Source organism: Pongo pygmaeus, chromosome 9 (assembly GCF_028885625.2).
Source record: "Pongo pygmaeus isolate AG05252 chromosome 9, NHGRI_mPonPyg2-v2.0_pri, whole genome shotgun sequence".
In the NCBI taxonomy this organism is placed as follows: domain Eukaryota; kingdom Metazoa; phylum Chordata; class Mammalia; order Primates; family Hominidae; genus Pongo; species Pongo pygmaeus.
The window spans coordinates 33,241,561-33,264,161 of NC_072382.2; the positions used below are offsets into that span (position 1 = coordinate 33,241,561).

The window sequence follows — 22,601 nt, forward strand, 5'->3', positions numbered from 1 at the left end:
CCTCGGCCTCCCCAAGTGCTAGGATTACAGGCATGAGCCACCGCGCCCAGCCTAAGTACATAAAACTTTTTAGATATACTCCAACCATTGCTGAATGATATCAAAGGCTGTATTGTAAACCAATGGCACAACATTATTCATTCTTTAGCTTAATCAAGAAAGAGTATTAGATGGACTAGGCATATGGCTCCTACTCACATGGGTAGGGGCCACAATTTGGTTAGGATCCTGCTTATACTCAAGTGAGCATATCAGACATTTATCAAGTTAAATTTTTGCCTCTCCCTCTCCCCATAGTAAGAATTCATGTGACTAGGTGATATAAGAGTATTTTTAGGCTGAATGCGGTGGCTCACACCTGTAATCCTAGCACTTTGGGAGGCCGAGGTGGGCGGATCACCTGAGGTCAGGAGTTCGAGACCAGCCTGACCAACATAGAGAAACCTCGTCTCTACTAAAAATACAAAATTAGCTGGGCATGGTGGTGCATGCCTGTAATCCCAGCTACTCAGGAGGCTGAGGCAGGAGAATCACTTGAACCCAGGAGGCGGAGGCTGCAGTGAGCCGAGATCGCACCATTGCACTCCAGCCTGGGCAACAAGGGTGAAATTTTGCATCCAAAAAAAAAAAAAAAGAGTTATTTTTTCGGGCCAGGCACGGTGGCTCCCGCCTGTAATCCCAGCACTCTGGAAGGCCAAGGTGGGTGGATCACTTGAGGTCAGGAGTTTAACACCAGCCTGGCCAACATGATGAAACCCCATCTCTACCAAAAAACACAAAAATTAGCTGGGTATGGTGGTACGAGCCTGTAGTCTCAGGTACTTGGAAGGCTGAGGTGGGAGAATCATTTGAACCCTGGAGGTGAAGGCTGCAGTTAGCAGAAATAATGCCAAAACTCCAGCCTGGGCGACAGAGTGAGACGCTGCTCCCCACCCCGGGGGGAAAAAAGTATTTTTTTTTCTGAATAAACTCATGGGCATATTGTCTTTAATGTACTTCATCCATTTATCTTGAACAAGATAGCTACCACCTCACTAGTACACAAGTCAACAGCTTTGCTTTGTTAGTTCAAGGGTGAGGACAGAAAACTAACATCTGGTTTAAGATCACATTTTCTTGCTAAGATTAAAACTTTGCAGGTTTCCCAGGCTACTATTAGGTAAAACCCCACAGATATTCAGGTAATGCAACAGAGTCACAAACTGCTATTATTGTAAAGGTCAGAGGACAGGGAATGAGGATAAATCTAAATTAACAGGACAACACTTAATCCCAATAAATTATGAACATACATAGTTCCTTACCCCCTTACCAATAATAAAATTGTGAAACAAAGTACAAAGTTAAATTCTAATAAAGGGCATTCAGAAACCACAGATGCCAGTTTAAAAGCAATGGTAATAAGTTTTGTTTTTTCTTTTTTTCTAGGTCAAATGATCTATTTTCTTTGTACCATAAACAAATGTCAACTTGCCTAGCCATTCTACCCCAAATTGAAAACCCTACCACAATTCCTTCGTAACACTGGAGGTAAATAAAACCAAGATAATCACTAAGGCATTAAAGGCTTTTAATAGTATCCAATTTTATTATTAGATGAACTATTTCACACCATCTATAAGCCTCCAAATAAACAGGTATAAAATTTCAGTCTACTGATTTGAGGGGAAAAAAAAAAAAAAAGGTTTTTTTACACTGATATGACAGACCTGACCCCAGGTGCAGAAGATGTGTCTAATTACCTCACAATACTCTGAGGATCAACAGATAGTTCATTCTCTTTTTTAAAAGGGAAGGGAAGACTCATAAGCTTGGGAAGCTAAAAAGTTTTAAAATAAAAAATTTTATTTGTTTAAAGGGTAGGCTATTTTTAAGAAATAAAAAACTAGACCAGGCCCAGTGGCTCACACCTGTAATCCCAGCATTTTGGGAGGCCAACGTCGGCAGATAACAAGGTCCGGAGTTCAAGACCAGCCTGGCCAACTTTGTGAAACCCTGTCTCTACCAAAAATACAAAAATTAGCCGGGCATGGTGGTGCACACCTGTAATCCCAGCTACTCGGAAGGCTGAGGCAGGAGAATCGCTTGAACCTGGGAGGCAGAGGTTGCAGTGAGCTGAGATCATGCCACTGCACTCCAGCCTGGGACAAAGCGAGACTCCATCTTAAAAAAAAAAGAAAAAACTGAATAAGTTTTGAATTTATGATTTAGGATATTCCAAAATAATATTATAATCACAATTCCTCTATTTAAAAATATACAAACAGAAAATATGCAAATAGGAGGGCCTAAAGTTCAGTGCTAGTACACAGTTCATTATTACTGAACAAAAGAAACACTGTTATTAACTTATACCTGGTATTTATTATCTTCCTTCATTTTTCTATAGTATTGTACATTTTTCAAGAAAATTGTTGCTAAATCTAGAAATACACCATACATCCCTCATGGGGTGGAGTTTGTATATCTAACCAAAATGGATGTAGAATCAAACTCCTAAAAAATGCCTGTGTAGCGATGAAAATCAACATAAAAAGATAAACAATGAAAAAGGTAAGAATGGTACCTGAGTGGTAAAATTATAGCTGGAGCTGTGTTCCTTTTGCTTTGTTTTATACACTTAACTACTGTGCAATGAACATATCGTTTGTATAATGAAAACAATAAGAATTCCATGCAATAGAAAAGATATTAAAATTGACAGACTTCAGTACATTGTCAGGACTCTCACCAATAACAATCCTTAATTATGAACCTATACTATCCTATAGTAGGACAACCTATCCTAGAGTAGAAAACCTCCAATTTTCTACACAATAACAAATTTAGAATGCATCCAAACCGAGAGCTATTGCAGATTACATTTTCCAAAGATAGCTACAAAATCTGCATGCATTCTCACATACTGTTCTACAATGTGACCTTGGCACTACTCCATTAACAACTAGTCTACTTCCCCTGCCATTGTACTTGAGTGAGCTTCAACCAAGAGTACTGTATAAGTGATGCTGTATGATTTCCAAGGCTGAGTCATAAAAGCAATCCATCTCTGCCTTGTTTGCTGGTGATCCAAACACTTGTATTTGGAGCCTTCAGCCATCACACAAATACAGTAACTCTGCGACTGCCACATCACGAGGAATCCATGCCATGAGGAAAGGCCTCTTGCTTCTGATCAGCAATCCCTGTGGTTCTACTCATTTTAGTCCAAGCAACAAACATATGAATGAACAAGTCTTAGTCTTCCCACATGAGGCCCCCAGTGTCATCGAACAGAAACATCAAAACTCGAGTGTGCCCTGTCTGAATCCCTGACAGGCAGAATCTTTGTGCATAAGAAAATCATGGTTTTAATCCCTTAAATTTTGGATTAATCTGTTACACGGCAATAACTGGAACAAGGTTAAAGGGGAAATGAAAAGGGAAACAGCCAGTATGTGAAACTCAGCTTCATGGTACACATCTTCATGGAACATTATGACAAAAGAAAGTATGCAAAAAGAACGCTGCATAGCCAAAATAAAGATCTATACATTATGGCCAGGCATGGTTGCTCAGGCCTGCAATCCCAGCACTTTGGGAGGCCAAGGCAGAAGGATCACTTGAGGCTAGGAGTTCAAGACCAGCCTGGACAACATAGTGAGAACCTGTCTCTACAAAAAATTTAAAAATTACTGAGGCGTGGAAATTTTTTAACTTAGTGCCTATGGTCCTAGCTACTTGGGAGGCTGAGACAGGATGATCACGAGACCACAAGTTGGAAGTTGTGATGTGCACGACTGCCCTCCAGCCTGGGTGACAGCACAGTATCTTGGCCAATAAAATAAAAATTTAAAAAAAAAAAAACTGTGCATTTTATTAAAGCTCATATGCCTATTTATTCTGATTTAGTATTACTATTAACATATTTCTCATGTTTCAATCCAGTAACTGAGATTTTTAAAAGGTGAAGAACTGATGAATTTACTGTAAAGAAAGAAGTATATAGATCATAACTCAACAATCTCAAGAATCTTTTACAGAATTTTCAAAGAGCAGACCACAGTTCCTTATACCCAGCGAACTGAATTGCTCAATCAAAAAAATGTAGTAAATCAAAGGTACAGGTCCTGACGCCATGGCTCACACCTGTAATCCCAACACTTTGGGAGGCCAAGGCAGGCAGATCACTTGAGGTCAGGAGTTCAAGACCATCCTGGCCAACATGACAAAATCTCATATCTACTAAATATACAAAAATTAGCTGGGCATGGTGGCATGAACCTGTAATCCCAGCTACTCAGGAGGCTGAAGCACGAGAATCACTTGAACCCGGGAGGTGGAGACTACACTGAGTCAAGATTGTGTCACTGCATTCCAGCCTGGGAAACAGAGTAAGACTGTCTTTAAAAAAAAAAAAAATGCTGGGTGTGATGGCTCACGCCTGTAATGCCAGCACTTCGGGAGGCCGAGGCGGGTGGATCATGAGGTCAAGAGTTGGAAACCAGCCTGGCCAACATGGTGAAACCCTATCTCTACCAAAAAAAAAAATACAAAAATTAGCCAGGCATGGTGGCACATGCTTGTAGTCCCAGCTACTCGGGAGGCTGAGGCAGCAGGTGGAGGTTGCAGTGAGCCAAGATCATGCCACTGCATTCCAGCCTGGACAACAGAGTGAGACTCTGTCTCAAAAAAATAAATAAATAAAAAAGGTGGCCAGGCGCGGTGGCTCACGCCTGTAATTCCAGCACTTTGGGAGGCCGAGGCAGGCGGATCACAAGGTCAGGAGTTCGAGACCAGCCCGGCCAATATGGTGAAACCCCGTCTCTACTAAAAATACAAAAATGAGCCGGGTGTGGTGGCGGACACCTGTAATCCCAGCTACTTGGGAGGCTGAGGCAGGAGAACTGCTTGAACCCAGGAGGCAGAGGTTGCAGAGAGCCAAGATCGTGCCACTGCACTCCAGCCTGGGTGACAGAGTGAGAATCTGTCTCAAAAAAAAAATAAATAATAAATAAATAAAAATAAATGTAAAAGGTACAGAAACTACAGGTCTTGGCTGAGCACAGTGGCTCACGCCTGTAATCCTAGCACTTTAGCACTTCGAGAGGCCAAGGTGAGGAAACTATCTGAGCTCAAGAGTAGGAGTTGAAGACCAGCCCGGGCAACATGGCAAAACCCTGTCTCTGCAAAAAAAAACAAAAATTAACCAGGCCTGGTGGCGCACACCTGCAGTCCCAGGAGGTGCAGGTAGGAGGATCACTGAGTCTGGGGAGGTTGAGGCTGCAGTGAGTAGCCTCAACGTGTGATCACGATATCACACTCCAGCCTGACCAAGAGTGAGATCAAAAGAAACTACAGGTCATCCATATAACATTTTTCTAACCACAATAAAAAAAGAAAGTTTCATCATAGCATTACACATGCTCTTCCACGGCTGTTAACACTTTCTACACTACTATTATAAATATCCTATCCCCTGTCCTTGCCTAAGCTTCAAGGAAAGCAGGATCCTAAGTCTGATCAAAGTTTCTAAGAAACAGCACTCATATGAGGAAATACGAATTTATTAAGAAAACTGCAGGATGACAAGAAAAACTTAATTAAAAGGCACTAGTTTTTCCCTTATCAGTAAAATATAGCATTTCCTGATCTCTCAGCTATTGAGGTATACAAAGAACTTTATCACCATGGAATCTGAGCTGGGAAGGACTTTGTTTCACTGTTATATATAATCAGATCTCTGCAGAGCAGAGACCCTATGTTGGTTTATGTCAGTGATTTTTAAAACTGTGGGCCCCAAACCAGCAACATCAGCATCAACTGGCGACTTGTTAGAAACACCAATTCTCAGGCACTACCCCAGACCTACTGAATCAGAAACTCAGTGGTGGTTGGTGGAACCCAGCAATTTGTAGTTGGTATTGAGTCTTCTGGGTGATTCTGATGCATGCTTAAGTTTGAGAAACACTCATCTTGTTCAAATACATTGTAATTAACTTGTAATAGCCCAGTAGAACCTGGAAATAAATTATTCTGAATCAAACATATGATATGATTAGTGACCTTAAAAACCATTATACGGGGCCAGGTGCAGTGGCTCACGCCTGTAATCCCAGCACTTTGGGAGGCCGAGGCGGGCGGATAAAGAGGTCAGGAGATCGAGACCATCCTGGCTAACAAGGTGAAACCCTGTCTCTACCAAAAATACAAAAAAAAAATTAGTCGGGCGTGGTTGCGGGTACCTGTAGTCCCAGCTACTCAGGAGGCTGAGGCAGGAGAAAGGTGAGAAACCAGGAGGCAGAGCTTGCAGTGAGCCAAGATAGCGCCCCTGCACTCCAGCCTGGGCAACAGAGCGAGACTCCGTCTCAAAAAAAAAAAAAAAAAAAAAAAAAAAACCATTATATGGCAGCTTTAATTTGGAAGTAAGTTGTTTAATAAACTTTAAAGTTGAAACTTTAAACAACTCAGAAAACTTGAACTATGGCTGGGTTTCTAGACCAGCTTACAAATCTAACCTAGTAACTATTCCATGAAGAGAACACTCGTTTATGATCTGAACACTTAGAGGTTACCACCTTTGAGAAGGAGAGGTGAGAGAGAAAAAACAAAGGCTTATCATCTGCCATTTATAAGTAGTACTTTTGTTAAATCTTGCATTCTTAGCTGACACCTCAGAAGTTAAACTAAGTGGTAAATACCAAAATGTACACTATAAACAGAAAGCCTCTTACGACAATTGGTCTAATTTTTTACTTTTCAAAATGAAATAGCTATTACTATAGCTATAAAGATTACTATAGCTTGCAATCTCAGCTCACTCCTTAAGTGGCCTTCCATGATAAGGAAAAGGATATGGTATCTGTACTTCTCCAAATACAATTTGCCTAATCTTTGAAAGCACAGACTACTCAAGAGAAAAACGATGCCATCTTAAGTGGCTTCATTCCTATTGTCACTTCCTATTCAAATGGCTTACATTAAAGTCCAACTAGAAAATCTGTCCACTGGTGTTAAAATTTACAGCATGAACTAAGCCAATATACAAGGAATAGCTTGTCACATTGACAGATCCAACATTATACTAAGAACAGAATGGTAAAGATAGGAGTAATAAAGGGCTCCAGACAGACACAGCTTTATTCTTTCCTAGGCTGGAACATGGCTAACAGCAGCAGCAGAGGTAACAATAAATTGGTCAGCTACTCATGAAATACATAAAATAAGATATTAAGCATTTTTCCTAGAGAATGAAACCATTTTCCTAGCATAAAAATGTATCTTCAGGCCGGGCGCGGTGGCTCACACCTGTAATCCCTGCACTTTGGGAGGCCAAGACAGGTGGATCACCTGAGGTCAGGAGTTCAAGACCAGCCTGACCAACATGGAGAAACCCCGTCTCTACTAAAAATACAAAATTAGCCAGGCATGGTGGCACATGCCTGTAAACACAGCTACTAGGGAGGCTGAGGCAGGAGAATTGCTTGAACCCGGGAGGTGGAGGTAGCGGTGAGCTGAGATCACACCATTGCACGCCGGCCTGGGCAACAAGAGCGAAACTCCATCTCAAAAAAAAAAACTATCTTCATCAGAAAGCCTACTACGTTACAATGTTGATAACACACACCTGCCCTCTTAGATCCTTTCTAACTTGAAATTCAATTTAGAGTTCCTTTTCAGCTACTGAGTATCCTAAGTGTATTAAAAAGCCATTTATAGCACACATATGAGCAAGATAAAAATCAGGCCATTTCCCAGATTACCCAGTCTTTAAGGGGGAATCATGGGAGAGGTGTGACCACACCCAGTAGATGTCAGAGTCATGTGGTACTGGGAAATAATTATCCCAACAAGTGCTATCCAGTCTCACTCTATACCCTGTTTCTTTACTGCTTTTAATAGTTGACAGTATTCACTATGTAACAGACATTCAAATTTAAAAGGTAGCTAACCCTATCAGGGAGGCACTACTATCAATCATATTTCACCTAACTGTAAATTGAAAGACACAGTTAAATAACTTACCTAAGTAAGGTCTTAAATCCCAGAAAAATCATTTGTGCCTTAACAACCCTCTCCCTTAGAATGTCATTCTAGATTCCAGCTGTTGCTACATTCCAGCTCTGCCTCTGCTGCTGCTGTTTTCTTCCTTTCTCCAATCAGATTATTATGTTGTGCTGAACTGCAATACATCTAGATCTTCCATTCTTCCCAAGGAGTTTCTCATCACCAAAGTTACTTTCTTGAAATGGATTTTTTAAATTAAGTTCAGTAGGTGCCATTAGGGTGCCAGAAGAGGGATATCCATGATAGATGTCCTCCTGGGCTTTGCTTCTTTATTGTTATAGCCAACAAATTCCATAAATAAAAAATTTAAGAAGAAATTTTTAATTATGCAATTAAAAATAAATAGCAAAGAGATGATAAACTCCAAAAAACCCTAAAAATTCTACAACTAGACAATTATAAATAGTCAGAAGAAAGATTAGGAGGAAACATCTGAAAAAAACTAACTTGGCTATCCAGGAAAACTTCGTAACTCCTATTCTCAAATAAGGAGATCTCTAAACTGAGAGGGAATACTTAAAAATGAAGCCTAAAATAACCAAAGTAGTTAAGAGCACCTAGCTATACTTTATGTATCCAGGCCAAATAAATCACTTCTAGAGTACTGTACCAACTTTTGCAAAGACAAAATATTTCTTTTCCTCTCAACTTTCCATCATCTTTAGCAGTTTTCCTTTTTTTTTTTTTTCCGAGACAGAGTCTTGCTCTGTCACCCAGGCTGGAGTGCAGTGGCGTGATCTCGGCTCACTGCAAGCTCCGCCTCCTAGGTTCACGCCATTCTCCCGCCTCAGCCTCCCGAGTAGCTGGGACTACAGGCGCCCACCACCACGCCCGGCTAATTTTTTGTATTTTTAGTAGAGACGGGGTTTCACTGTGTTAGCCAAGATGGTCTCGATCTCCTGACCTCATGAACCGCCCGCCTCGGCCTCTCAAAGTGCTGGGATTACAGGCGTGAGCCACCGCGCCCGGTCCAATCTTTATCAGTTTTTCTAGGTATTATTTCAAGTCCCCAATCCCCACATTCTTTGTTCTTCACTTAGAAAATTACGAGTTTTGACTTTGCCCACAATGGTAGGCAGCTGACTGTCTCCTATTTGCCCTCCACAAATTCAACTGAGTATTGTTAGCTAGTGAAATCCCCCAGAAGACAAAAAAGATAGTAAGCAAAAGTTTCCTCAATTTTTAAAAGCAGGGTAGAAAGAACATACACTACAATCCATAGCTGATCCATGGCAGCTTTCTTCAAATGTTGAAAGTATGCTCACGTAGCGGAAGTCTATGCTGTTCCACAAAACAAAGACTATTAAACAGTGGTGGTAAGGATATACTTTTCTCTTTTTTTTTTTTTTGAGACAGACTCTCGCTGTGTCACCCATGCTGGAGTGTAGTGGCGCGATCTTGGCTCATTGCAGCCTCTGCCTCCCAGGTTCCAGTGATTCTCCTGCCTCAGCCTCCCAGGTAACTAGGATTACAGGCATGAGCCACTACGCACAGCTAATTTTTGTATTTTTAGTAGAGACGGGGTTTCACCATGTTGGCCAGGCTGATCTCGAACTCCTGACATCAGGTGATCTGCCCGCCTCAGCCTCCCAAAAGTGTTAGGATTACAGGCATGAGCCATTGTGCCCAGCCGGTAAGGATATACTTCTACCACCAAGAACTTAAAGAGTGGCACACCAATGAAACAAACTTTCATTGAGAAACGAGCACTCTACCAGGCCCTAGAAGACTGGTTAAAGCAGAAGCTGAATGAACACCTGTCGGGAATGCTGGATTTCTGAACGCTAAGAATGGCATAAGAATGCTAACCTAGGCCAGGTGCAGTGGCTCATGCCTGTAATCTCAACACTTTGGGAGGCCAAAGTGGACAAATCACCTGAAGTCAGGAGTTCGAGACCAGCCTGGGCAACATGACGAAACCTGGTCTCTGCTAAAAATACAAAAAATTAGCCGGGTGAGGTGGTGGTTGCCTGTAATACCAGCTACTTGGGAGGCTGAGGCAGGAGAATCACTTGAACCCAAGAGGCAGAGGTTGCAATGAGCTGAGATCGTGCCATTGTACTCCAGCCTGGGCAACAAAAGCAAAACTCCATCTCAAAAAAAAAAAAAGGATGTTACCTAAGGTTCTATTGTAAGATAATTTTTCAAGCAGGTTAAGTATCCAGGAGTTTAGTTTCACAAGCCATTTGTCCAATTTTTTAAAAAAGATAAAAGCCAATCCTGTAAAAACCCTTATCCCTTGTCCAAGGTTATAATTACGCAGGTAGGTCTGAGTGAATTGAAGCAGCTGACTCTAGTAGGAAAAAGAAATGTTAACAAGTTCCAGCATCACCTACTTTGAACTATATTCTTAAAAAGTCTAAAGCTTCTGGATTTGAAAAGCAAATTATCACAAATAATCTTAAAGGGCATCTTTCAAAATATTAGTTGTTTTAACCAAGCTATTCCTTAGCATAAGTCTGTACAACTTATTTATATGAATACATTCCTTGGGAGTTAAATGTAAAAAAATTACATCCCCACCATCACTGTTTAATACTTTTTCGTTTTCTAAAACAGCACAGACTCCTGCTACATGAGCAAGCTTTCAGCATTTGAAGATAGCTGCCATGGATCATCTATAGATTGCAGTGTGTTCTTTCTACCGTCCTTTTAAAAACTGAGGAAACTTTTGCTTACTATCTTTCCTGTCCACAATGTAAAAAGAAGTTCAATGTAACTCAAAGTGTAGGCCCTAAGGGTTTTTTAATGACTGAAGTATATTTCAGTTATTTCTATGTTTAGATAACAGTATTGAGGTGGGCCAGGCACAGTGGGTCAACCCTGTAATCCCAACACTTTGAGAGGCTGAGGCAAGAGGATCGCTTAAGGCTAAGAGTTCAAGGTTGGAGTGACATATGATTGCCCTACTGAACTCCAGCTTGGGTGATAGTGAGACCCTGTCTCTAAAAAATTAAAATTAAAATATTTTTAGAACAGTATTGAGGAGAATGCAATGAAATTTCCAATAATGTACAATGGTTCTAATAATAAGAATTATCTGTGTTCTCTTAAGACCATTCACATATCTTGCTAATGCTACCCAGTTTTTTTTTTGTTTTTTTTTTTTTTTGAGATGGAGTATCACTCTGTCGCCCAGGCTAAAGTACAGTGGCACGATCTCGGCTCACTGCAACGTCTGCCTCCCAGGTTCAAGCAATTCTCCTGTCTCGGCCTCCCAAGTAGCTGGAACTACAGTTGCATGCCACCATGCCCGACTAATTTTACATATTTTTAATAGAGGCGGGGTTTCACAGGTTGGCCAGGCTGGTCTCAAACTCCTGACCTCAGGTGATCCACCTGCCTCGGCCTCCCAAAATGCTGAGATTACAGGCGTGAGCCACCATGCCCAGCCTGCTACCCAGCTTTAAAAAAAAAAAAAAAAGTATTCTTCTACTTGCCTACTCTTGAACTCTACGCACCTGTAAAAAGTAAAAACCCTTCAGGAAAAAAATCAATTTCAATAAAAAACACTGCAAGTAAATAGTTCTGTGCAAAAAGCATTTCCTCCCTAACCCCATGGATTAATCCATTTTAACAGGGTTGTTAATGAAGCTACAGATATTCCTATGCAATGATTTGGCCAAACTAGCAAGTACTTATTCAGCATATACCATGTGTGAGAAAGCACAGCAGAGTGATGTTAATAGTCTCTGTCCACAAAGAGCTTATTACCAATTTAGAAAAACATGTAAGGTTAACAACACAAGGCAATATAAAAATGTCAAGAAGTTTTGGAGGCCAAGGCAGGCAGATCAAAAGGTCAGGAGTTCAAGACCAGCCTGGCCAAAATGGCAAAACCCCGTCTCTACTAAAAATACAAAAAATTAGCCAGGTGTGGTGGCACGCACCTGTAGTCCCAGCTACTCAGGAGGCTGAGGCAAGAGAATCACTTGAACCCAGGAGGCGGAGGTTGCAGTGAGCCAAGGCCGCACCATTGCACTCCAGCCTGGGCGACAGAGCAAGACTCCGTCTCAAAAAAAAAAAAAAAAAAAGTCAAGAAGTGTACAGACAATAGGTAACAGGGGAAGTTAAAGGAAACAAACTACTTTAGCTGAGCATGGTCAAGAAGCACACCCTCCCCTTTCCTCAGGAAGTTTGAATTTTGAACTCTACCCAGTAAATTATCTTTCACCCACGTTTTTGTACTCATAGTCTATCTAACAAAAGCACTGTAGTAGAGCTAGTGAAAGAAATAAATAAATGAGCTAAAACAAAGCAATTTACAGTTCCAACTTTGGCTGAATTTCTCTTCTGCTACTCCTCTCACTCTTCTATACTGTATACACACACACCATTCATTTCCCCCACAAAAAGGAACCAATTACCAAAAAATACCCAGAAGCTTGGAATACAGTAATTTGGATGAAAAGGTTGTCACACTTCTTATTTCTCTCTACTGGTAATGCTTTTTCCAGATTTTTCCGGTCTACAACATACCAAGCTGGAGTAGAGTCTGACAAATGTACATAGGGAGCTAAACATAAAGAAAAACTTAAGAGTTTAAACTTTATAAAAGTTTATTTCATTACAATATGGATGTCCCAACGATACCTGACACACTGGGATTTTACCTTACCGATATTCTCAGAACCCCATTACCCGGACAATGCAAACACAAAGTTTAACAATGAGACATTAATAAAGGTCTAATAATAAAGAAATGGAAAGCATTTTTCTTTTGCATTCAGTTTTTTAAAACAGAAAAACTCTAAGGATTTGAAGCAAAAGGCTTTACTTGGTTCTACATAATTAAACATGAAAACTACACTTAGGCCGTGGAACATTACAAATTCTAATTACTCCCATAAAACATTATTTAAGAGGCCGGGTGTGATGGCTCATGCCTGTAATCCCAGCACTTTGGGAGGCCAAGGCGTGCAGATCACTTGAGGTCAGGAGTTTGAGACCAGCCTGGCCAACATGGCAAAACCCCGTCTCTACTAAAAATACAAAAATTAGCTGGGGGTGATGGCATGCACCTGTAATCCCAGCTACTCAGGAGGCTGAGGCATGAGAATCACCTGAACCCAGGAGGCAGAGGTTGCAGTGAGCTGAGATTCCACCACTGCACTCCAGCCCTGGGCGACACAGCAAGATTCTGTTTCAAAAAAAACTGTGAGAAACTTTGGAAATCACCCATTCCAACCTAAGTCATTCCATATAAACATCTCAGTTTTGTCTTCTATAAAATGAATTGGACTAAATTCTAAGGTGGTTTAAGCTCTAAAAAAACACTCTTAGGCCGGACGTGGTGGCTCATGCCTGTAATCCCAACACTTTGGAGGCTGAAGCGGGTGGATCACTTCAGGTCAGGCGTTTTGAGACCAGCCTGGCCAACATGGTGAAACCCCATCTCTACCAAAAATATAAAAAATTAGCCGGGCGTGGTGGCAGGTGCCTGTAATCCCAGCTACTCAGGAGGCTAAGGCAGGAGAATAGCTTGAACCTGGGAGGGGGAAGTTGTAGTGAGCCGAAGTCGCGCCATTACACTCCAGCCTGGGCAACGAGAGCAAAACCGTCTCAAATAATGATAATAAATAAAAATTTAAAATCCTCTAAATTTTATAACAGTGTTAAGATTACAGCTATGACAAAGTTGCTATAAGTTTAACCTTTTGCAAAAGTATTGCAAAAATTAACACTTTTACTTAAAGGAAAAGTGTTAGTTTTTCTAAAAGATGAAACAGTACTAGTCTTCATCTAGCCCTAAATGTAAACTATGAAATTAATTACATAAAATTTTGGCAAATTGTATGCTTAATCTGTAAGTCACACAAAATGTATTCTCATTCAAATATTTGCCACATGGGTAGTATCCCAGCGTACACTAATTTGGCCAGGTTAAAACAATACATTCTCAATGTAATACTTAGGCTTCGACTCTCACCCTAGAAAAAGGTACCCATTATCACCTGGGGGAATTCACAGCTTTACCTTTTTAAATACTTCCCAGTGCTACACATACAAACACACACAGTCAAGCAAAGGGAAACAAATTAAGCATTACAGCTTTTTTCTGTGACAAGGTGAATGCAAAATAATCTTGCCCTCTGCATTGCAGAAGAATAGTTCTTGCAACCCATGGAAAAGCAAACACATCAAGAGATCTTAAATGTCAAAGAAGGCTTCAGGTAATAGCCTCAAGGAAAGATTTTACTTATAAAACAGTTAAAAATGTTTTTATTTTAAAACACTGAACACGTAAGTTCTGCACAACAGCTGCAATGAAAATTCTAAGCACAGACACACCGCAACATTCTAGAAAGAAATGTTACCCTCACAACAACAGCATTCTTTTTAAAGAATACTACTAACTGCAAAGATGAAGTGCAGAAAGCCTTCAGGAAAAAGTATAAAAAACACTACACTTCTGGCTATCAGTTTTGGTCACTTATTGGTTAAAAAGCTGTCAGACTATTTTTGCATTTTACGCAAGTGATCATTAGTTAATCTTTCACCTACCAAAGTCACTAGAGTCTAAACCTATTATATTCACAAAGAATATAACAATTTTAAATGTCATCTATTAAAACATCTTTTATTCTATATCACAACTGATTACATCTAATAATATCAAATGAGGTCTCTCTTCGGTTAAAATTATGACTTGGTTTCGAAATATCTTGCATAGCCTAGGGCCCAGTTCAGCACCAATGAACTGATAAAGAAAACCAGGCAGTTAATCACTCAATTCAATATTACCTGTAAGATTTGCAAATGGATTTTACACTTGATTCTCCTTATCACAGCTGTATTTCTTCCCTTTGCTAAACATTCATGTACTCTTTATAAGCCTGAATTTAAAAACCCACCAAGCCTTTTAGTTGCATTACATAATACGATCATATTTCATCAACATTAAGAGCATGCATTCTCAATGAGCATATGCTTAGCTTTTTCTTTAATGGCTCAAATTATTAGAAAATAAACAACTTTGTTTTTTAAAATACGATAAAATTATTTCAATTCTCTGTTTTAATTTAAGCAATACTACATATCCATAGTCATTTTTGCCAGGATATTTGATTTTAAAATCCATAAAAAAAGCATTTTGGTCCGGAAGGCTCTGATAAGAATAGGTCAAAATTGAAATATAGCTCAAATGTAAGTTGCTAAATGGATTGAAGTCAAAACAAATCTAATTGTAAATAGTACCTCACTTCACTCCACAAGGGTTCCTAAAGAGGAATTCAAAACTGATTTGTAAAGCAATCCTATTTTAGTGCATTAGAAATACTCACCTATACTTAAAAACAGTTAAGTCTTCTCACAAGTAAATCATCTAAATATAAAAAGGATTTAAACTAAAAACCAGATGTGCTTAAATTCAGGGCAAATCCAAATGCCCTGGGTTTTTCAAAAGGCAAAATATATAGTTTTAATAGCAATTAAGTCAACATCAATACTGCCAACTTAACTACTTAACAAGTAGGTAAAGTTCAGTCTGCGGCTTATCGAAAAGTCTCAAGACTTAACTGTAACTTGACCTTTTTGCTGCTATCTACCACTTAAAACACTGAGAAGACAGAAAAAAAAGTTACTTTGTGCAGTTTATTGAATCTCCATTATTAACAAGGCAATCTTTCAGTATGTATTAGCCTAGTTAATAATCTATGTAATAATTACATTATTTTCTCCTTTATAACTTTAGGGGAAGCCGGGCATGGTGGCTCACACCTGTAATCCCAGCACTTTGGGAGGCGGACGCGGGTGGATCACTTGAGGTCAGGAGTTCAAGATCAGCCTAGCCAATGTGGTGAAACCCCATCTCTACTAAAAATACAAAAAATCTGGCCGCACACGGTGGCTCACGCCTGTAATCTCAGCACTTTGGGAGGCCGAGGCGGGTGGATCACCTGAGGTCAGGAGTTCTAGACCAACCTCACCAACAAGGTAAAACCTGTCTCTACTAAAAATACAAAAATTAGCTGGGCGTGATGGCAGGCGCCTGTAACCCCAGCTACTCCGGGCAGGGGGCCGAGGCAGGAGAATCGCTTGAACCCACGAGGCGGAGGTTGCAGTGAACCGAGATCACATCAGATCACATCGTCGCACTCCAGCCTGGGGTACAAGAGCGAGACTTCTCAAAGAAAAAAAAAATTGCCTGGGGTGGTGGCGCACACTTGTAATCACAGCTACTTAGGAGGCTGAGGCAGGAGGATCACTTGAACCCGGGAGGTGGAGGTTGCAGGAAGCCAAGATCGTCCTACTGCACTCCAGCCTAGGCACTCCAGCCTGGGTAACAGAGATTCATCTCAAAAAATAAAAATAACAAAATAACTTGAAGATAGGGTATGACAGAGTATAGTAATTCACATACACCTATACACATTTAATGACCAGTCATGGTTCAAGTCCTCAGGAGGGTCTTATAAACTAGATTTATTATTTTTTTTCAGAAGTACCTGAACACTAGATTCTAACAGCCACCTCACAACTAAATTGGCTGCCAATCAGCACCTACCTTTATATTAACTTCTTTGAGGAGTTATCTTTCAGTCATTAATGTCTCTACACTTTATATCACTAATCATTAATGTTCATAATTAGTATTAACACATTATTAATGTTCATAATCATTAATATTTACATTCAGATTACTGTCCTAGAAGAAAACATTTCCAAGAAATTCTAAAGAATCAAAAACTCAAGTAGCAGCCAGATCAGCAGGCTTGCTTACTGCATTAAAATTTTAAAAAGAGGCCGGGTACAGGGGCTCACTCCTGTAACAGCACTTTGGGAGACCAAGGCGGGCGGATCACGAGGTCAAGAGATCGAGACAATCCTGGCCAACATGGTGAAACCCTGTCTCTACTAAAAATACAAAAAATCAGCTGGGCGTGGTGGCAGGCATCTGTACTCCCAGCTACTTGGGAGGCTGAGGGAGGAGAATCGCTTGAACCCGGGAGATGGAGGTTGCAGTGAGCTGAGATCGCGCCATTGTACTCCAGCCTGGGCAAGAAGATCAAAACTCCGTCTCAAAAAAAAAAAAAAAAAAAAATTTAAGAAGATACCCAACAGGGTAAACTAAATCATGTGCCAGACTCAGAAGATACTGGCCTTGCGCATGCTTATTCCATTCAACATTTGAATGTAGCTACCTTACACTTAAAATACTTTTGTTACTTTCTTGATGTAACTACATTTACTATTCCAATTACCTATAATAAAACACACTTATTTATCAAAATAAAGGATTGGGGAAAAAAAGAAATCCCAAGTCCATGAAATTCAAGTAAAACTTCCAACCTTCAATACCGAAGATGAGACAGGGAAGTATCAAATCTAAATGTTTTAAAACTCTCTCAAAATGTAAAATATATCAGTAAATAAATAAAATTAATAAGACCTAAACATCACCAGTTTTCTTCAACTTATTTCCCACAGCCCAAGTTTTAGCCAGTTACTATATCAACACCTCAAGTAACACTATTAGGTGTCTGGCTACATAAACACTGCAAAATGATTTCCTGGAAATTCAAGATGTTATAAATATGTTTTCCCAGAGGCAGACAAGTAGAAGTTATCAAAGTTTCATTTTACTTTATAAGGTAAAATTCAAGTTAACATGATAGTCACAGACGTAATTACCTCGTTTTTACAAACGACTAATTTGTTTCTCCCCTTCCACCTCTGATTTTACTCATTTTAATTATTCACTCTGCCCAGACCTTTTCTCTACATACACGCCCCTCTAAACAAGAGTTTACACTGTCCTGCGATGAAAGCATAAAACAAAAGGCTGGCTTGCAGATGAAGATATACCTCAGTAGTTTGATCTACAAGGACTAAATATTGAATCCAAAAAATCGTGGGTGTGGCTCGATTTTTTTTTTTTAGAGGGGGGCCTAAGGAGGCCAGTCGGGGCGGCTGCCTGGTCTCTGCCCTCCCCCTCTGCTTTCGCTTTGTGCTCACAATGCAGCTCCAGTAAAGCGCTTCCCTCTCCCCGCAGCCGCCGCCATGTTAGACGCTCTCTCCATGTGCCCCGAGTCCCAGCCATCCTCTCCAGTCTCCCCAGGACCCAGCCCCCAACGAATCTAAATCGTGGCAGTCCCCCGCCCCTTCGCAGTCCCCTAGGAACAAAAAGTCGCTGCACAAAATCATCTCGCGATTGAGCTGAGCCTGAGGCTCGTGGGGACACCTAAACAATTGAAACAAAGAGGGAAACGCAGGGGAGCCCATCGCATGGGGGCGGGGGTAGCAAATCGAAGACCCATTCAAAATGGGCCTGCCGGAAAGGCAGTTCTACCTTAAGATTCTAAACACACTTCTCTCCCACGGAAGAAGAGGGGAGGCTCGACAGGTCTCGAGTGCATGGTAACCGACCGGACAGACCCCAAGGCCACAGGACGCAGGCCGCCCCAACTCCACGAGGCGGTCGGTTGAACCAGGAGCCCCCGCGCAGGGACCTCTTCATTTTGGGCCCTCGTCAGAGAAATCGGGCCTCAGACGGAAAGAAGGGCACCATACAGTGAAGTCCTGACGACAGGCCCCCACCCTCACATGTCCCACTCCCAAAGGCCAAAAAGCCGGACCCACAGCGGAAGAGTAATAAAGAAGCCTGGGGGACAGTGCCGCGTCCGAGTCAGGTGACAAGTGCCTCCTCCAAGAGCCCGTTTTCTGGGCACGAAGCTCCCGCTGAACGTGGAGACCGGGCGTGTGGGCCAGGGGGTGGGAGGAGGGGACCTAGTAACGCTCCCGAGACGAAAAGAAGCGAAGGCTCCAGCGACCAGGGTCGGAGGGGGCGCAGAGCCCGGCCGCAGCCACCCCTCCCTTCCCCGCCAACTCCTGGCACCTTTTTCTTCTCCAGGTTCCGAAGTTTCTTGTCGATCACCCCGAGAATCTGCTTCATGGCCTCGGTCTGGACAGCGCCGGTGCCGGTTGCGGGGTGCTGAGAAGCCGGCGCGGCGGCCCCGGCTCCCGCGGCCGCCTCACTCCCGGAGGAACCCGACGGCGGTGGCGGTCCGGACGACTTGCTGCCGCTCCCGCTGTGGCTGGTGGCCGAGGGCATCTTCAGACCGCGAGGACAGAGAAGAAAAAGCGGGAGGAAGGAGAAGAGCGGCGAGTCAGGAGACGGACGGGGCGAGACGCGGGACAAAACGCGCAGCGGGCGGGAGCCTACGCGAGCGGGTGGGGGAGGGGGCGCGGCGCGCCTCGAGGGCAGGAAGAGTGCGCGGGCGCGCGCGCGACCCGCCAGCGGGGCGCCCGGCTGGGCCTCGCGCCGCCCCCCGACCCGCCCCTCCCCCGCGGAGCCGCCGGCTCGGCCTACCAGCCCGGGGGCTCCGAGGCTCGCGCCGGAGGCGGGGCATCGCCGCGCCGGCTGCCAACGACCAGTGCAACGGTCCCTACCGGGGAGGGCCGGCTTTTGCCGGCTTCCGGAGAAGAGAGGAAAGAGAGAGGTCGGGGCTTGGGGGCAGAGAAGGGCATGGGAAATGACCGGGGTGGGGTGGGGGGACTTGGGGGCAAGCCCCTCGGAAGCTCCAGCGGGTCCGGAGATAAAGGACACCCGGGCGCAGCGGCCCTCTTCCCCTGCAGCGGCTCGGTCCCGGGTGGCGCTCACCGTGCGCGCGCGGAGGCCGCTGAAGATCACGAGTGGGCAGCTGAGGGGGCAAGGGTGGCGGTGCCTTCCGGGCAGTGTCACGCGCTCCGTGGGCGCAGGCCGCTTCGCCCTGTCCCGCTGCACCGAGAGCCGCTCCTAGTGAGGCGAGAGCCGGGAGCGGGAGGGACTTAGCCAGCCAGTAGCCCTCTGGGGCGCGGGGGGCGGGAGAAGCGGTGAGCGGGGGCCTTCGCGGCTGCTCGGGCTGCCCGGCGCGAACGCCTGCCCGGAAGAGGCCGCCCGCTAGCCTCTTCGCCGTCCCCCCGGCCCCTGCGCTGTGGGGCGCCTCCTGGACGGAGGTAGGGATGGCCGCGGCAAGGCCGAAGGAAAGGCCCCTTGAGTTTTGAGAGCAATTGACGCTAGGGTCCTTCAGGCGAAATCGTTTGACGCCCAAACGGGGACAATAGGTGTCAAGCAGCTGGCTCTGGAGCTGGCAACTGCCCCTTGAAGAGCCCTTATTTGGGGTGGTGGTGGGGGTTGGGGGGAAAGGTTTCTGCTAGTAAGGGGTGCGTGTGGTGGGTGGTGCAATCCCAGCTTCTAGAATTCCTTCTGTATGCAGAGCGAGCAAACTCCATACCCCAAAACGTCTTTTGAAAAAAAGACAACTCGCCGCTTCCCCACCAAACAATCACCCAGTAACCTAGGAGTTCTCTGTAGAACGTGTCGGACACGGTCATGGTTGGTGGCTTTTTAAATCCTAAAGCTCTGGCCTCACAAAGGGTCTTCAGCTACCCTATGATGTTATATATCCAGTAGGCCTGAGTATTACGAATTATTAGACTTTTGTTTCCTTTTGTTTTAGGTTTACCTACCAGTGTAAAGAGAACGTTCAATGAAATACAAAGAAAAAGATGATTTTTTTGCTCCAAGAGAATTATTCCAGCCTTGGGGTGGAGTGGGCGTGGACAGTGAGCAGAAAAACAAAAAACCAAGTTCTGGGAGGAAATAAAATGAATATAATCAGTGGAAAATTCAGCAACGCAATATTGTGTGACAACAGTAAATGACCAATTTATAATTTAAATTCTATGAAAAAGAGATTTAGAAGAGAGTTCTACCAAACCCACTGTTCCCTAGGGAATAAAATGAGAACCGCTGGCTGGCAACAGTGCATCCTGAGGGAGCCTGGAGAAACAACAGCAGCCTCCGACCTCAAGATATCCTGGTTAGCTGCAAAGTCTGTTATATATTCATTCAAATATTTATTGAGCACCTTACTGTGTGCTGGGAAGTCTTAAGTGCTAGGGATTATGGACAAAACATTTATATGGAGCTTACATTCTAAGTAAGGGGAAGACAAGTAAATACATGTCAGATAGTGAAATGGTAGAGAAAAGAAAAAACGGTGGTCAGGGAAAGCCTTACTGACGTTTGAGCTAGTACTGAAGGAAGTGAGGAAGAAGGCTAAGCAGCTACCTTGGAGGAAGAATTTTTCAGGTAGAGGAAACACCAAGTGCTAAGATCTGAGACGGAGTGTGCTTTTTGGGTTCAAGGAACAGCGCGGAAACCATAGTGGCAAGAGCAGAGAGTAGGAAATGAGGTCAAACATATTAAAGGGGGCTGGTCTTTAGGACCTGAAAGACCACGGTAAGGACTTTGGCTTTTGCTGCATTAGATGGGGAGTCATAGTTTCAAAATTTAGTCACCTAAACTGTCCTTAGCACTACGCTGAGCAATTATGCCAGGCCTAGAGGCTAGAAACGGAGATGATAATCCTTTAGCTCCTTGCAACTCAAAGTTTATTCAGCCCAACCTCTCTCACTACCACTATCACTACTATCTTGGACTCCATAGCAGACTTAACTGAATCTGCATTTTAACAAGATCTTCAGGAGATTTGTGTGTACATTAAAGTTTCAAAAATCACTGTTTTATTCCTCAGAATTGACCAATGTCTAAAGTTTTATTGGGACACATCCACATCCATCTATGCACATCCATTCTATGACTGCCTCTCTGCCATAGCACAGCAGAGTTGAGTAGTTGGGTGTGCAACAGACAGTAGGGTGTGCAAAACCTAGAATACTATCTCTTCTTTTACAAAAAAAGTGTTTGCCAATCCCTGGTTTAAAACTACAAAGGGGCCAGGTGAAGGGGCTCACGCCTGTAATTCCAACACTTTGGGAAGCCAAGGCTGGCAGATCACTTGAGGTCAGGAGTTCGAGACCAGCCTGGCCAACATGGCAAATCCTGTCTCTACTAAAAATACAAAAAAATTTTCTGGGTGTGGTGGTGCAGGCCTGTAATTACAGCTACTCAGGAGGTTGAGGCACGAGAACCCGGGAGACAGAGGCTGCAGTGAGCCAAGATCGTGCCACTGCATTCCAGCCTGAGCAATAGAGCGAGACTGTCTCAAAAAACAAAAAACAACTACAAATGGTACACATCCATTACAGTTCAACAGAGTGCCCTGTTCATAGTAGTCACTCAGTAGATTCATGCTGATGCTATATCTCAAGTGTTGCTGATCACTGTACCACAAGAGAACTCAAGAATATCTCAGTCAATTAAATGCTTTAGACAAGTAGATATGCATCACATCTGCTTAAATTCATTGGCCAGAAAGAGTCACATGACCCTATCCAACCATAAGAGAGTCAAGAGATGGTATTCTATCAGATGCCAGGTAGGAAGCAGGTGAGCCAGAAATATTTGGTGAATATATGAAGCTGTCACGCTTTCACTTCCTATATCATCCCAATCCCGTTTCATTGGTGTTCTGACATTCTGCGGTTGTCTATTCAGGTCAGCAAGTCCACAAAGACCAATAAATTTAAGGCAAAGCTGTGTCCTAAAGCTGACTTCCTGCCCAGCTCAATGCCAAGGTCTCAGTCATTCAAATTTATCTGTTTCCTACTTGACTGAAGCTATGCTTATGTGAATTTTAAATACTCATTTTTTAAACCCTTTTTTCTAG

At 43.0% G+C, this 22,601-nt stretch overlaps 1 protein-coding gene across 3 annotated transcripts in view; it reads right to left on the reverse strand.

Annotated features, from left to right (window-relative positions):
* CAPRIN1 (cell cycle associated protein 1) overlaps positions 1 to 20,349 on the reverse strand; it is a 50,323-nt gene extending 29,974 nt beyond the window's left edge. The window contains exons 1-2 of one of the 3 annotated variants that reach the window (XM_054440772.2): positions 19,649 to 20,349; positions 18,884 to 19,099 (exon numbers count right to left, since the gene is read on the reverse strand). In XM_054440772.2, coding sequence (XP_054296747.1) covers positions 18,884 to 19,099 — 216 coding nt within the window. In that variant the 5' untranslated portion in view covers positions 19,649 to 20,349. Of the gene's footprint in view, positions 1 to 18,883; positions 19,319 to 19,648 lie in introns of those variants that run through there. The other 2 variants (XM_054440771.2, XM_063671011.1) reach the window with 2 other exon arrangements.
* Between the last annotated feature and the right edge of the window lie 2,252 nt (positions 20,350 to 22,601).